Genomic DNA, 17,130 nt, shown 5'->3' with positions numbered 1-17,130 from the left:
CAGGTAGGGCCCCATAGGTAGACCTCCGGTGTTATATATGTGATATGTCAATTGACATGATCCCCAATGGACCATCCTGCAACTTGAACATTATATTTTTTAACACGTACCTTTCCATAAATGAATGCCACCCTAAAACCTTTGACTTCCATTTCTGAGATGGACACCAGGTTCTTCTTGCGATCAGGTACATAAAAGAGATTCTGTAAATGAATCGAGTTACCCTTATTCAATTGAGAGTTAGCATTCCCTACGCCCTTTCCGGGATATGTGGCATAAGCTCCAAGTATAATCCCATGATTGTTTCCATCTCTACCAAATTAGAGAGTGCACCCATCTATCTGATGAAGTGCCTTGAAGCACTACAATTTATAAGCCAAATTCCCAAAGAATCTGAAGGAGAGGGCCAATACAAGATAATGCTTGTTTATCTTATCAGAAACAACATTTGATTCTTCATACCTAGGGTTCCTTGCTTTCTATGAAGATTCGACCATTTCCTTGATGACCTGAATTACCTGTCATTCCTTTGATCATTGAAGATGTCCCTGGAATGATTGTTATCATCATCAAGTGATATGTCCCTACCATTCAGACACTCCTTCGCATAATGGCCGAACTAGTTATCTACCTTTCCTTCCACCCTGAGATCCGGTCTTCCAATGAAGTGATCTTTAGGTAGGCCATATTCCGCTGAGCCATTCTAATAATATTCTCTACTTCGACTTCACCCTTGGTAAATTTGAAGAGGGATGAGGAATCCAATGATCCTTTTGTCCTTTCCCAACTATCTTCGGTGATTTCTCTTTCACTCTTGCTTGGGCATTTTCTTCACCTCAGCTTTGATACCATGTTAATTTCAGGTATGTTCTATGCTTAGAGAAATTTATTTCAATTTTCACAGTTAGCTCCATATCTTTTCCAGATTAGCAATCACATGAGAATTAAAGTAAACTGCAGATAGAACATAAACATAAATCACAGAAGACAATCCAAGACAAGAGGACACAAGATGTGGCGCTAGCCAAGGACAAACCCCAATCTGGGAAACCCTTGATCAATTCTTCTTATATGTTCTTCAATAGTTCAGCAGAGAGAGAGAGAGATAGTACATTTACAACAGAAGTCAACACTTTGACTTATCTAGACAAGAGCATAGATCATCTCTAAGAAGATGATACATGAGATCAGTTGAAGACATGCTGATTCAACTAATTCTCCAAGGTAACTCATTCACCTATCATTATGCTGCATTTTGTCATCATGCTACACCTCACTGCGCAGCACCATGCTACACCCATCATCACTATGTTGCATCTCATCATTCTTCATTAATCATGATTGTACCCATCATTGTACTGCATTACGTGCCATTGCTACACCATGTTGCCATCCTGGCCTATGTGTTGGCTACATCTTGCTTGCTTGTTGTCCCTTGCTTGCTTGTTGTCCCTAGCATGCTTGTTGTCCTTAGAATGCTTGTTGTTGCATGCTAGTTGTCCCTTACATGCTAGCTGTAAGATTGCATGCTTTGTGTATTTGTTGTTAAGTACCATACAACTGCCCCAATGTTAGTTAGTTGTCCTTGCATGTTGCTCTCCTTTGGAGACAGATGCTTCGAAAGTATGCTAGTTGTCCCTTGCATGCTAGATGTAACATTGCATGCTTGGTGTATTTGCTGCTAAGTACCATACAACTGTCCCAATGTTAGTTAGTTGTCCCTTGCATGCTGCTCTCCTTCAGAGACAGATGCTCCGGTGGTTACGGCAACTCCCGGCAGTTCCGGTAGTCCCGGCAGTTGCGGCTGTATCGGAAATTCCAGCTTCTTCGGTAGTTTCGACTGTTCCGGAAATTCTTCCATTTCTAGATTTTCTAGCTACTCTATCTTTTCCAGCAGTTCCAACTTTTCCGGCAATTCCGGCTTTTCTGGATTTTCCGGTTGTTCTAGCTTTTCCGGAAATTCAGACTATTCCAGCTTTTTCAGCAATTCCGGCTTTTCCGGCAGTTCCGGCTTTTCCAGATTTTCTGGCTTTTCCGACAGTTTCAACTTTTCCAGCAGTTCCGGCTTTTCCAACAGTTTCGGCTTTTCCAGCAATTTCGACTTTGTGCCCTCTGGATCAGGGCAACACTATTCCTTAGGATATCTTCTCCTATTAAAACCCAAAGACAAGTAGAGAGAGGAAGAGATCCCAAGTGTGTTGAAATGACTTGAAGGCCACCTCTATTTATACTAAAACGTTGAGCACATGGGGTTTATTTGGTTGTTGGCCAACCTTGACGAATTTTCTTATAACACAAATAAATTCATAACTCCATGAATACTTATCGGAATCGGATGATCTTTAGATCAATCCTACACCTCTCGATGAGAGGGATCCAAGAAAAATATCAGTTGCCAAAAATAAGATGACCCACATGGATTTCGACCCTAGTTGCCAATTTTAACAACCTTCGACCTTGAAAACAGTACCCAACAAACTACAGTCTGTCTTCTTTCTGTCACTTTTTACGAAATTTGAATCCGATGCTTAGATAGAAAGTTATGACGATTTTCCCAAGGTCACGTGTTTGAGATGGAATTCAGGAGTCTGAAAAAACCGTAACTTCCTTAGATCATATATTTGAAAATATAGCGACGAAAGATCTGAAATTCGGACACAAGGTTCAACATGATTTTGGATCAAATGGGTTTTAATTTCAAATTCTAAAACTTCGTGGAAAACAAGTTATAGCGAAAATTTCACGATGGCTTGCTGGAAGCAGCGAAACCCTAGAATCCAAAGCTCTCATTCCAAATGTTATGCAACCAACTCACAAGATAAAAGAAAAGATAGATCAACGACTTCAAAATTAGCCTCTTCAAGGGGAAACCTCCTTTACATTACACAAATGAATAATTCTTGGGTGATACAAATGACAAGACCTCCTTTCTATATATAGGAGTCTAAAGGGTCCCAATATAATTAGAGCCTACATAACAATAATATTGTAGGGGCACAACAATAACAATAGTGGGCTTCTATGGGGCATGATAATAACAACATGGCGACTACATGGGCACAACAATACAATAAGGAGGTTTCACTAATAACAATAAGGGGCTACACTAGTAATATAGGGACCTAACACAATTTCAACACTCCCTCTTAGCAAGGAAGGGCTTCTTGGAAGAACCTCCTCCACTTGGATCTATCTTCACCTCTGTTAAGTTATTTGATGTTGTAGTTTCTCCCTCTTAACTAGAGAGTGCCATGTACCCTATGTATCTGGGTGTCTGCTTCTTGATGTCCGAAGACTCAACTCTCTTTTGAGCTCCCTTAACTAAATCCTCTGCCCACTTGGCTCAAACTCTCCTTATGCTTGAAGTCTCTAACTAGTCTCCATCATCATCCTACTAGTCATCTCAACTACCAACTAACTTAGAATGAAACTAAGATACTGGCCAAGGATTGATCTTGATAGTTCTATCCCGCTATCATTCAACCACCACATCTCTACTATGAGAATTATCTACCTTGATCCTCAAGGTTGTACATGAAAAAACCTCCAATTTGTAGAGGCTCATGATCCTGACACCAATCTACTTGACCTAACTTAAAGAAAAATGCTAAAGGTAAGACTTCCCATTGCTAAATACTACATCATACCCTTTTTCTTCAATCCTCAATTCGTTCATCAAAGAAATTTCTCTGGAATCACTACTTCTTTCAAATAGATCAGTAAGGTCCTTTCACATACATAATGGTGTATCCTTTCCATGAAAATTTGGAACAATATGATCCATGAATCCTTCTAGAATCATCCTCTTAGTTTTAGTAGTGTCCTTCCATTGAGCCAGTTGTTGTGCATCTAATGCAAGAGGTTTAGGAATATCCATTTTGATGTATTCCAAAACCCCATTATCATCTAACACAACCTCCATTATGTCCTTCCATGCATAGAAAATTGAATTCCCTTCCCATGCATGCTCTATCCTCAAATCATAAGATGACATCATTCCTGCACCTTTAGAATTCATGCACCAACTAATCTAATCTTCAACTCGCTTTGAATCTGATCAAGGAACTCGGTCTCTATCTTGTTTTTTCTCTGATTCCATGTAGAAAATACTTGAAACCTTGCAACTAATAATGAGAGAAAACTAATCACAAAATACACAATATTTCTCTAACAAAAATTATGCAGAAGGAAAACGATGAATAGAAACACAATCACACATAGATCGCAAAATTTATCTGGGGAACCCAATTGGGAAAAACCCCTCTTGCTTGTATTAAATCAAATGAGAAATATGACCTATTACATAGAATTTTCTTCAACCCTAAAGCTCCCTGCAATATTGATCAACTCTACAAAAGACTTTCCCAACACTTAGGAAAATAAGGCCTGTTAGGAGCTCCTATTTCCTAGCGTAATTCCGCCCCTAAAAAGCAAGAATTTATCCTATTTATTTATGCAAGTCCTAAGATAATTTCTTTGTCTGCTTCTCAAGCTCTATTGCTCTACTTTCTTCTCAAGCTCACATAGAACATCTTGTGTACAATGAATAAATAGATTTGTGGCTTCATCTAGTCTCAATAGGAAATTTGAATTACATGACCTACTAGGGCTAAATTTGGTAGCTACAGCTAGTTAATTGAGATTCAGTTGAGTTAACAATAGTTAAACTACTCAACTAAACTCAAGAACTCAAGTCTATCTCTATTCTAGAACTAGAGATTAGATAACGGATAGACACTAGAGTTTAACTCCACTAGATAGCTAAATTTTAGCTATCAACTAGTACATAACTCACTAAAAGCCATCTAACTTGAATTACTAACAATAACTCAGTGATAGGCCACATCACACTTATTAGCTGACAACTAACTCAAGTATCTACGAGACTGAATTCGAATTAGCATATTTGACTAAGGCGCAAGTTAAATAAGTGATTCCTTGCTACAATTTCAACAATTGTAGCACAATTTTCTTGTTGAAATATCCCTTTGAAGTATATACATCCTTAAGAGGAAATTTCATTAAAAGATGTGGCTAAGGAGCCATTATATTTCTTTATACCCCAAATAATATTTATAGTTTCTTTTTTAGTTTGAAATTTGATCAAAATATTTAGTTTCATCCCTACTTGAAGCCAAAGGGATCTACTTTTCATCCTTCATTCCTTTTCTCTGTTAAAGAAAAACTTCATTTACTTTTCTTCCACTTCTTTGATAGCCTCCATGAGTTCTACTAAAGCACCCCCAGAGAATCCTTGATCATATGATTCTTTCTGATTAGACTCAATGTCAGCCAAAGCTTTTGTGTCATCCTCCTATTGTGTTTTTCCCATTAGGATATTATTTGTTTAGACCATTTGAGGTTTTTCTGAAACTAAATGGAGGAGGATTCAGATATAAGGGAGGAGAAAGGGATCTAATGATGTTTTAAAGCTTCATGAAGGGAAGGCTCTTTGAACCAAGAGGGATTTAATTTTAAGCGGTTGGTGAGTTGTTAGGGAAAAGGCTTGATATCTAGAAGAACAGGGTTGTGATCTGAGTCCCCTTTGTTGACGAGCAAAGCTTTTATGCTATGTTTCTAACACCCTCTAATATGACTAGGCTAGTGAGATAATGGGACTAACCCTAGGGTTTAATGCCCAGAATTATAATACAATTTATTTACAACAACTTTTATTTACAATGAAGAAGATAAATTTGTTTAGCATATTTGTGCAACAAAAAAAAAAAAAAATGTTTACAATGGTTGAATAAGCAAAAAGAAAATTGAATGTACGATTATATTTATTGGTGTAAGTTAATAATTTGAAATCAAGAAAAAATAACAGCCAACATTTACAGACATATTTTTAAAAAACCATGCCCTACTATCCATAGGTTGCACAAGTATGTATGTAAAATCTGATGTGAATTTAATAATAATTTTATGTTATTGATATCAAAGAAATTTGCAAGAAAAAATAAAAAATATATAAAGAAAATTCATTGGAGAAAATATGCTAAAAATATCAGTAGTCAAAAATACTAATTTTGTTAATAAAATGAGAGTACAACATGTTGTTTCGACTAATTTATGTGAAAATTGGGACAAGAAATCACTTTAAAATGTCTAAGATTTAACAGAATTCATACAATGTTGGGAAACACAAGCTCTTTCAATAAGATTGAAAAACAATGATTTCTACAAAATTATTCCAATTAGCATTGATACAAAAGAAATATCAGACCTTCTAACAATAGTAAATGATGCAAGAAATAAACAATAGCCTTTCAAAACAACTAGAAATTAGATGACCTCACTTTTCTCCTTGTCGCTCTTGAAAGTATTTTCATTGTCAACATAACAAGTAAGCTCTAGTACTATAGAAATAATGAATTAGAGGAAAAAAGACAACTTTCAGAATTTATGCATAACTCTTCTCACTAGCATTTTCCATCCTCCCTTCTTACCTTCTATTTAGTTTCAAACCTCCCTTGAGTAGTTGCAAGGAAAAACTGTCTATTAACTAATTGTGTATCATTATAAATGTATTTTCTTTTTAATTGGGAGAAGGCATTTAGGAGGGATCATTCTTTTAATTGATTAATTTTTCAAAGTAAGTGGGGTCCCCAACTTTGTCCATAAAGTATTATATGAGGTAGCCTCAAAAGGGGAGTGTACAGGCATAACATATGCATGAAATTTACCCAAGCCAATTATGCAAGGGAGTCAAGGTGTTCTTGATCATGAAGTAATGTAACATGAAATAGATAAAATTGTATATGAAGATGAGTAATGATAATATGCACAAATTGATTAGAAGAAATGAGCTAATGAGAAAATCTAGAGGCAAAACTTGTAGGGTTGGCCTCCCATCCATCATTCTAAGATAGTTGTTGTTGGGGAGCCTAAGGTTTAGGAAATTACATTATATTGGGTGAGGCAAAGGCATATTATGTGATGCATGTGGAGTACGAGGAGGAGGAGGAGGACCTCCAAGGTACAAGTGACTCAGTTTGAGTTAACTAGTTAAATTCCTCAAAGTTTGCATCAAAAATAATAGATAATTTGATCTTTTTGTTTCTACTCTCTCTATCCATGACATGTTAGTTAGTTTGTTCCATCCCCTTCTATTTCCTCTTGAACCTATGTTAAAAAATCTCAGGTTGTGTTGTAATCAAAACAATTTTGTTATGCAGCTATCAAACCCCTAATTATAATATAGCAAAATAAAGACTATTTATAATCATGTTTCATATAATACTGGAGTGTTTGTATATACACATAAGCGAAATATGAAATAAAATGGGAAAGGAATTGTACATGCATGCATCTAAGACTAGTGTAGTAAAACATGTGTGGTGATACAATAACATAATAGGAGGACTAAAACATTTCTATGTCGATATGAGTTGTTTATCAAAATCATGGAATTGTAAGGGAGAGCAGTATGTAAACAATTTATCTCGAGGTGTCTTCCCTTTTGGTTATGCCACAAGGAAGATATGACCAATGCATATATGGAACATAGATATATTTTGCAGAAGGGAGTGAAAAAGTAAAAGTTAAGGCAATATTCAAAGCTCCTTTTTTTTAAACAATATCCATAAATATCAATGCAAATAAGAATTTATGTAAGAGACTAAGTATAAATAGCGAGCAGATGCATAAGTGAAATTGGTCATTTACTTGCAGATAACTATGCTTGATGATTATAAAAATGATTTGAATATGGAATGTTGTTACAAAATGGGAAGTGGAAAGTGTTATGTATGATGTAGAAAAGAACTTGTTGTGCATCAGTTCTTATTTTGGGCTTTACTGAGACATAATAAAAGGATTAAAAAAAATCAGTTAATTAACCATAAGAGAGTCAAGGTAAGTTGGCTCAAAATATGGATGAGTATTAAAAACTTCAAGTCCCGACAATGAAAAAGGAAACATTCGTTTACATGGTGAAATCAGACTTGATACAATGTATCCCTATATATCAGGGAACGAGTGGTACACATTACGCGTGAAAGGACCTGTAAAGTGTTGGGTGACTGCTCTTTCCGGTTATCAAATTATTCCTATTAAGCTTGTTTTAAAAATTACAACCGAGGAATGGTGGTAAAGATTACCCTACAGGGATAAACAAAAAGATTGTAAAATCTATGACATCAGATTCAGAACAAGGCTGGCAAGACAGGGTAACAAACTAGCAATTGTCCCAAAAGGTACAAAAAGAGGCCGATAGGATTAGTGAAAGGAAGAAAGTTCTATAGATAGTCAAGCATATATAAATGTAAGTAGTGACGAAGGCAATATGATTATAATTTCTGACTTTCTAAAGTAAATATGGAAACAAGCATAGTGCTGCACAGTGCCCCGGAGGATGTGAAAAAAGTCCCAAGTTTCATGGTGAGTGAATGCACACCAAAATTTACGGAACTCTTGGACAATGCCTGCATCAAAAAGAGGATGAAGGGCAATCAAATCACCACAAACCATTCATAAATGATTAAAGAGAATGAAGGATATTACGTGAACACCCATGTATGATTATAATTGATCTAGAGGATGGGACTTACATCTGGTACACAAGTACATACAGTATCTATGATCTGAATCTGAAGACAATGTACAAAAAATAAGTAAAATTTATACTGTGAGGCAGTACCTGTTCGTTGTCACCAACAACTTATTCATTGCCCATAACCTGCAGAAGGGAGTCCTTTGAAGAACAATTCACTGCAGTGGGACCCTTTTATATGATCCTTGATAGCTGTTTGTTGATGTCCCTTGAAGAAGTGAATTGGATAATTTCCTAAGGAAGTTAAAAGCTAGGAGACGGGGCTTCTTTTGCTCCAAAGAGATATGCCAGGGATCTGCCTTTAACATGTAATATTCTTGTGCACTTGTTCAACATAGTCTAGTCCGATCTCTCCTGTAATAAGTAGAACTAACTGGAAAAAGAGAGATAAATAAATTGTCTCGAGCACTTAAGCAAACCTGCCAGATCTGACATTGACTGCATGAAAGAAAACTTGAAGAGAAAGAGACGTGTTGGTGATTTCAGCATTGATGTCAAAGGTGTATGTGGACAGTAAGCTTGGCATTTGATAATGTAAATTTTCTCTGAGGAGAAGTTCAACAACAAATTTGCTACAGTATGACCACTATTTCAGAAGTGAGTTGTGCAGATGATAGGCACAAGTCACATATCATAGTTAACATTCCTCCTGCAATTTTAGAGTGATGGCAGTCACTGCGTCAGAGGATGTGCTAAAAGTTGGGTCAAATACTCATGTAGTGATCCGATTATGCTAGAAATATTGCAACAAATAAGGGCAAGAGAAATGTACAAGGTTGTTGATAAGTGGGCCTCATCTGCCACCTCCTGCTACACTTTTTCTGCTGAAGCTAATTTCTCTGATATAGTTAAAAACTGTTGTTGCCAAGGTGCATCCACCGTATGTGGACTGGTTGGTGAAGCCAAAGAGCATTTCTGTAAGAAGGCTTGTATGAGAAGTATAAGCACATGTGACACTGCCTCAATGGCAGTTGTTTCTGGAACTTTACTTGCAAATGGTAGTGAGCAAGGCATTGATGTGTTAGTAACTTAGTTCCCACTGCTGCACAGATTAAATATCCCCCATGTTGTACCAATGGAATGATCGCCAGTTCACACAGAACATTGGTCACACACCAATTGCCCCCACATAACACTGCTTATGCAATGGCAGTTGTTTCTGGAACTTTACTTGCAAATGGTAGTGAGCAAGGCATTGATGTGTTAGTAACTTAGTTCCCACTGCTGCACAGATTAAATATCCCCATGTTGTACCAATGGAATGATCGCCAGTTCACACAGAACATTGGTCACACACCAATTGCCCCCACATAACACTGCTTATGCATCACTCATTCGCAATAGGTTAACAGGTTTCTTTGATATCCAATTCTAACAATAGTTTTAGACCATCTTTGTGTTTGCTTCCTCACATAATCTGTCTCCAGATATTTTTCCTTCTACACTCCACAATTTCAAATTCAATTAAAATGATTTCAGTTTCTTGGAATTTTCTCTGCAATCTTTGCTGCCCCAAAACTGTTTATACCCTTTTCCATAAGTAGGATACATACGCAGCGACATTTTTCACTCAAACCCTGAAAAAGAACAAGCCTTCAGGGAATTTCGTCTGGATTTTTTATCATTAATGTAAACAAAGAAACACAATCTATAAATTCCCACTGTTTTCTTGAAAAAGGAATCAGAAGAATTTACATTTTAAATGGCAAATATGAATACTTTCGAAATTGTGATGAGTTTCTTCTTCCGTATCTATCACATAAGTAGTTTTAATCTGGACACTTTGCCTACTTCAATCGCCCTGCACAGTTCAGATCTCTCTTGCTACAGGATCTACGCATCAATTCTGCACTCAATGGCTCCACAATTATAGCCCCAAGCATAATTTGTCAGGGATTACCCTAGATTTGTCACGGTAACAATCTAGAAAACAAATGCTCAAAACTAATTGATTGAATATATCTCAGTCCCAGATGAAACATATAAAATTAACATTAATGGTAAAACTCAACAACATTTGAATCCTGCAAGTACAGGCAGGGATTGCCTATAGTTACAGCCAAGAATAATGCCTTGTTCAGGATGATATACAATAGAAAAATTCATTATGGAATGAAACGGTTTCATTATGTCTCAAGGATCAAATATGTAGAAATTTTGCATTACGTAATGAAACGGCAGCATTTCATCTCAATGATCAAAGATCTCTTAATCAAAATAATGGTTTCCATTAAATGAGTGTCATTACAAATTGCAGGAAGAATAGTTAGGAGCTCTCTAATGAAGAGCAGATCCCCATAATAATCACATGGTCCAGAGAGATATCCCACAGGTATGTACAAGTAGTTGAGAGTATAAATGAACAAAACATATGTACAGGTAGTCTAATAATCAGGACCCATGACCAAATCAAATGACTCACTAAAAGAGAGACAACTCAGAAAAAACCAACGGAAGATAAATAAAATCAACTATACAGTTAGAAGAACATATTGTATTTCCAGGAGATGAATGAAGAAGCTTTATGGGCTTTCTTAAACAGTTGTTTTTCTGCCAATAGCAGGAATTTTATAGATAGCCCATAACAGTCAACATGGGATCGGTAATGAAGAGGCCATAACTGTTTGCAAGGTAGGACAATAGACACCTACACAGTCTATGATAAAATTTCATCAAGCATAAATGTTAATATGAGAGGAATAATCAAGGGTTCCAGCTCCTTCTTATCCCATCCATTCTTCCCACTCGTCCTAATAAGCGTTATTGATTCCCATCATGCCCTCGACAGAGTAATCAGCAGAATAGCTTTGCTGCTTTGCCTTTGCTAAACTGGACATTAACGTCTGCTCATTATCACAAAAGTAACAACAATCAGAAAACCGTGGGCCTGCATAAGAGTCCCATATTACAGAATGAAAATGCATATAGATAAAGATTACTCTTAGGCAGGCAATTTACCTCATAAACCTGATTGATCTTGTGAAATTGAACCCCACGCACATCTCCTTTGCAAACATCCGGATGATACTGTAAGCAGATTATATCAACATATGAGTGCAATATTAATGTTTTCTGACATTATATATGACCAGGGATATTGCCAAACAAATTTTCTTAAAAATTCTCAAGAATGTGTGAAGTCTGACATTTTTAATTTCTATTTCAAACCTATATCTCTTTTTCTATTTGCTTCAGACATGGAAGATTTATTGAAAATATCTGATCTTGAAAGTAAGAGACATAGCTTCAAATGGATACTTGCATACCTGCAACGCAAGGCGACGGTAGGCTCTCTTCAAATCTTTTTCAGAAGCCCCAGGGCTCAATCTCAGCGTCTCATACTGCTCTTTCATCCCAGGAAAAGCAACAGAGGCCATCACAGTTACATTCCTCCTGCCTCCCATTTGTAATAGAATACAGATTAATAGCAGTGTGCAACCCATTGTGAGTGTCTGGAGCATCTTCCAAAGCTGAACATGCAAATGATATAAAAGTGAAGTATGTGAATGTGATGAAAGGCTAAAATGCTGACATGTTTTTGTTGTTTAATGTAGAAGGAATCTTCCCATTTGGGCTCTAGAGCCCAACCTGCTCTCTCTTATTGCAAAACACAGAGCATTTAACCAACGAAAAACACAGAGCAGTGGACGATGTACTCAATTATTCTTTGTTCATACCACAGAGAACTGTTCTATCAAGTACGTGAACCCCTGTCTGTTGTGGGGTATACTGCTTTCAATTGGAAAACAACTCATCTCAACTACCTGCTTAACCATTCAGAGAGCACTCTTTTTCAGCCTACCCATTTTCGAGAGCACTAACCTGCAATTTAAACAGAACAGAGAAATTCTGAGAACCTGGGAAACAGAGAGTTGTACCTGCATGAAAAAGGAAGGGCTGAGCTGAGTTTCAGGAAAGCAGGAATTAACCATTCATTTAGATACAACCAAAATTAGTTATCCAAGTGTCAGCTGGTCCATATAGGCAGCTGTGAGAATATACAGGCCCTTCTTCCCTGTCCAGTGGAACTGAGAAATGCCCCAAAAATATTCTTTTCTACTGCTCCTGACGCTTCAATTGATTAAGCGCCACGTAAAGCCCCTACTCTCCTAACGACCGGGGCTTTAAAAACCCCCATAGTCATTCCGCGTTTTTCTATGAATAATATCCTACTGCGACGGGATTCAGCAACGCCTATGTGATTAATTGTCGCCAATTTTAAGACTATTATCCAGATTTTCAGTACAGATGCAAACAACTGTAAAAGAGGGCGAAATTACCATTTATTGCCAAAGTATAAGGAAGCTTCATTCTGTTTCTTGACTCGATCAGCTCCACGTTCTTCACAAAAACATTGAATCTATGCACAAGCTGATGGACAGAATCGTACCTCTTGCCATATCTGCACAAGATTGAAAGAAAAGTATTACAAACTTTCACTGAATGCAATTTTTAACCGACCTCTTCAAAACCCCCATAGTCATTCCGCGTTTTTCTATGAATAATATCCTACTGCGACGGGATTCAGCAACGCCTATGTGATTAATTGTCGCCAATTTTAAGACTATTATCCAGATTTTCAGTACAGATGCAAACAACTGTAAAAGAGGGCGAAATTACCATTTATTGCCAAAGTATAAGGAAGCTTCATTCTGTTTCTTGACTCGATCAGCTCCACGTTCTTCACAAAAACATTGAATCTATGCACAAGCTGATGGACAGAATCGTACCTCTTGCCATATCTGCACAAGATTGAAAGAAAAGTATTACAAACTTTCACTGAATGCAATTTTTAACCGACCTCTTCAATACCCCCATACATAACTATCTATTCCCATTCATATTGCAACAGTACATGCTACAAGGCGGCCATGAATGCGATTCTAACACAAAGCTAGAAAACCCAATCAGACACAGATAAGATAAGAAGAGATCTCAGCTATCAGAACCATTTGAATAAATCACATCACAGACCTGACAGCGAACTCCGCAAACTGTAGAGACTTGGGATTGGTTCCCAAGATTTTAACGAAATTGGACTCCAGGTTCTGGATCTTGTCAGTGACCATATCAATATACCCCGTTTCTTCAAACGACCTGGCAGCAGATACAGATACGGCCAGCAAAAACAAAGTGCTCAGAACAATGGCGAGGACGCGAGCCATGGCGGGCGAGACTGTTGAAACCTCTGAACAGAGCAAAGGCGAGATCAATGGTGAAGAAAGAATGAGGTGGGGGTTGTTTGGAGAGCTGGTAGGGCGGACACGGGCTTTAGAGATCACCATGGTCTCATTGGAGGATTTTTAAGACCAAGCTTTTGGGCATCAAGCAGAAATAGAGGGCTTCGCATTTGGGCATAGAAAAGGAAAAGATAGAAAATACAAAAAAGTCATTTTAAATCTACAGCAGAAGCTTATATAAACCATATAAATGGGAAAAGGTAGAAACTTACATAAGCCCATCTCAATAGGAAAATATCACACAGAACTGGTGGAATATGGCAAGCAAGGTCTCTTGAAAAAAGAAGCTATCCAACTTATTAGGGCAAAGGTGAACCCCGATAAGAAGTTGGTTCAAAGTCAGAGAAGGAAAGAAAGCCTAGGAGGTCGTGAAATTTGTTTTCACAGAAGAGGAGGTACGGCCATCTGCACTGACCAATCTGTTTGGACGTTTTGGTCACAGTCTACTATAATGCTTATAGTTAATATGGACAGATATAGTACTAAATATGGCTGATACTGAACATGTGCATGGAAAAGATGATTAAAAAAAAGATCCACAAGTAATTTACCTGTAGAGACACCACAGCTTAAAATACAAACTTGGTCGAGAGGAGCCTCGTCACTAATTTTGGCCGCACATCCCGCATGCACAACAGTGTATTGGCTGAAAGTCGATGTACCAAGGAAGTGGTAAATCGGCTTCCCATTGATGGAAAACCTTGACTTTCCATCATTTATCATAACCCCTCTCTCAGTGTTAATTCTAAGCAGATCACACATGTTGCTCTCTTCTGACTTGCAGTGTTTGCATTCCCTGCAATCTCCTGTAAATACCGGAAGCACCTTGTCACCCGGCTTGAGGTGAGTTACCCCTTCTCCAACACTCTCAACAACTCTGTCAATCAGTGCCAGAATTGGCCAGCAATTAATCAGGAGGAAATACTACACGCCTAATTGAATTATGATTTTGAATACAAAATTTTATGGCAAGAACAGAGTGGATACCCAGCTGCTTCATGTCCAAAGATGCGGGGAAAGAGTGGCGTTTGACCCTGCAACCAAAGCAATAATAGACATTTCATTATGAAGAAAATTTAATTGCATCCAAAGAAGCTAGATGCTCTAGAGCCCAGGTGGAAAAATGTCTATGTCTGCATATTTCTGTGTATTTGTAACCCTAATAAAACATACTTCGGATCTACCAAGCAAGCACTAACAGGGATCAAAACAACCCAAACACAAACCTCTAGCTGCCTATCAAACTAAAATACCATAGATCTATCAAACACCTAAAAGTTTTGCTCCTCCAGCGTTTTTTATACCTATCGTGCTTAAAACCAAGTTGCTAATATTTCTCATAACTTACCTTTGCTTCCCAAAATACAAGGTCTGTACGGCACAAGGCAGTATAATGCACTTTGATTCTGACTTCCATTGCCTGTGGAGGTGCCACTTGCACTTCTTCAATCTTCAGAGGCTGCCCCGGTCCCCAACCAACAGCAGCTATAACAAAATCAAATTAAAAATATCGGAGTTTAATATGACAAACAAATTCCATCCCCAACAATTAACATTAACATTAAGTAAGAGACACTATCCTATTGACCAAACCATATCCATCTTCACAAAGTTTAACATGGCAAGAATATTTCACCTCACAACCAACCAAAATCAAAATTCTGTTAGTAGGAACCACTACTCCATTGTTTTCTGCCCTGTTGGCTAACATAATCCATTGTTCCATGGTAGTGAGTACTAAGAATAACCTGCTCCATTGTTTCATGGTAGTAAGTACTAAGAATCAGCACTCCACTGTTAGTAGTTTTCTGTCCCACTGGCTGATCCGATTTATTTTTTCGGCCTTATTGGCTAACCTAGATCCATCCTCAGAAACCTAAGAGACACTATTACATTTTGGCTACCAATATGGAGTTCAAAAATTTCACCCCACAACGAATCTAACCAATCTAACATTTTGTAAAGACATTACTCCATCCTCTCTACCCCTAAAGACACTACCCATTTTGGCAAGATATACATCTTCACCAACCGAGGAGGGTTTATTTTATTGTTATTATGTTCATAGCGTTTTACTGCATACTGGACAAGTTAGATCATTTGCAGTTACGATATGTATGGGTTATATCCTACAGCAGACCAATCCTCGAAACTAATGTGTAGGTCCTAGGATAGCAAATTTTTCAATAGTATGTTGTTACAGTCCTAAAAACATTTCCAAAAGGCTATATGGCAAACCTTATAGTTGAAGCTAATTTATAACTTATGGGCCAGAAATTAAGCTATATGCATTCACTGTGCTGAACACTGAAAATCGATTATCATTTCCTTACTATGTAAATCATATGGAGACTGTTAGAACGTGGGCAGTCCTAATTACCTTTACATGTGATAACTTCGCCTGCAGTGGAGGTTGCAGGATCGGCCTTGTCCTCCTAATTGAATTATGATTTTGAATACAAAATTTTATGGCAAGAACAGAGTGGATACCCAGCTGCTTCATGTCCAAAGATGCGGGGAAAGAGTGGCGTTTGACCCTGCAACCAAAGCAATAATAGACATTTCATTATGAAGAAAATTTAATTGCATCCAAAGAAGCTAGATGCTCTAGAGCCCAGGTGGAAAAATGTCTATGTCTGCATATTTCTGTGTATTTGTAACCCTAATAAAACATACTTCAGATCTACCAAGCAAGCACTAACAGGGATCCAAACAACCCAAACGCAAACCTCTAGCTGCCTATCAAACTAAAATACCATAGATCTATCAAACACCTAAAAGTTTTGCTCCTCCAGCGTTTTTTATACCTATCGTGCTTAAAACCAAGTTGCTAATATTTCTCATAACTTACCTTTGCTTCCCAAAATACAAGGTCTGTACGGCACAAGGCAGTATAATGCACTTTGATTCTGACTTCCATTGCCTGTGGAGGTGCCACTTGCACTTCTTCAATCTTCAGAGGCTGCCCCAGTCCCCAACCAACGGCAGCTATAACAAAATCAAATTAAAAATATCGGAGTTTAATATGACAAACAAATTCCATCCCCAACAATTAACATTAACATTAAGTAAGAGACACTATCCTATTGACCAAACCATATCCATCTTCACAAAGTTTAACATGGCAAGAATATTTCACCTCACAACCAACCAAAATCAAAATTCTGTTGGTAGGAACCACTACTCCATTGTTTTCTGCCCTGTTGGCTAACATAATCCATTGTTCCATGGTAGTGAGTACTAAGAATAACCTGCTCCATTGTTTCATGGTAGTAAGTACTAAGAATCAGCACTCCACTGTTAGTAGTTTTCTGTCCCACTGGCTGATCCGATTTA

The 17,130-nt window shown here is 37.5% G+C and overlaps 3 protein-coding genes across 3 annotated transcripts in view; all 3 read right to left on the bottom strand.

Moving 5' to 3' along the window:
* The window catches only part of LOC149149631 (alcohol dehydrogenase 1-like), a 110,497-nt gene that overhangs the window by 92,260 nt on the left and 1,107 nt on the right, over positions 1 to 17,130 (bottom strand). The window lies entirely within an intron of this gene.
* On the bottom strand, positions 10,997 to 13,841 carry LOC149149633 (uncharacterized). Its single transcript, XM_089438875.1, has 6 exons — positions 13,529 to 13,841; positions 12,835 to 12,956; positions 12,377 to 12,432; positions 11,821 to 12,024; positions 11,513 to 11,581; positions 10,997 to 11,397 (listed from the first exon to the last, which is right to left on the bottom strand). Exons 1-6 carry the CDS (start codon positions 13,837 to 13,839, stop codon positions 11,305 to 11,307), a joined length of 855 nt encoding a protein of 284 aa, XP_089295001.1. The 5' UTR covers positions 13,840 to 13,841; the 3' UTR covers positions 10,997 to 11,304.
* On the bottom strand, positions 14,161 to 17,054 carry LOC149149632 (uncharacterized). The gene is made up of 8 exons (XM_089439108.1): positions 16,946 to 17,054; positions 16,646 to 16,782; positions 16,471 to 16,541; positions 16,274 to 16,331; positions 16,175 to 16,229; positions 15,143 to 15,279; positions 14,782 to 14,828; positions 14,161 to 14,671 (listed from the first exon to the last, which is right to left on the bottom strand). Exons 1-8 carry the CDS (start codon positions 17,052 to 17,054, stop codon positions 14,176 to 14,178), a joined length of 1,110 nt encoding a protein of 369 aa, XP_089295234.1. The 3' UTR covers positions 14,161 to 14,175.

This window comes from Pinus tabuliformis, chromosome 9, assembly GCF_031772625.1.
Source record: "Pinus tabuliformis cultivar Carrire ecotype Pingquan chromosome 9, CPIR1, whole genome shotgun sequence".
NCBI classification, from domain to species: domain Eukaryota; kingdom Viridiplantae; phylum Streptophyta; class Pinopsida; order Pinales; family Pinaceae; genus Pinus; species Pinus tabuliformis.
The sequence above is the reverse complement of the archived record's forward strand: the minus strand, read 5'-3'. Positions and strand labels throughout refer to the sequence as shown.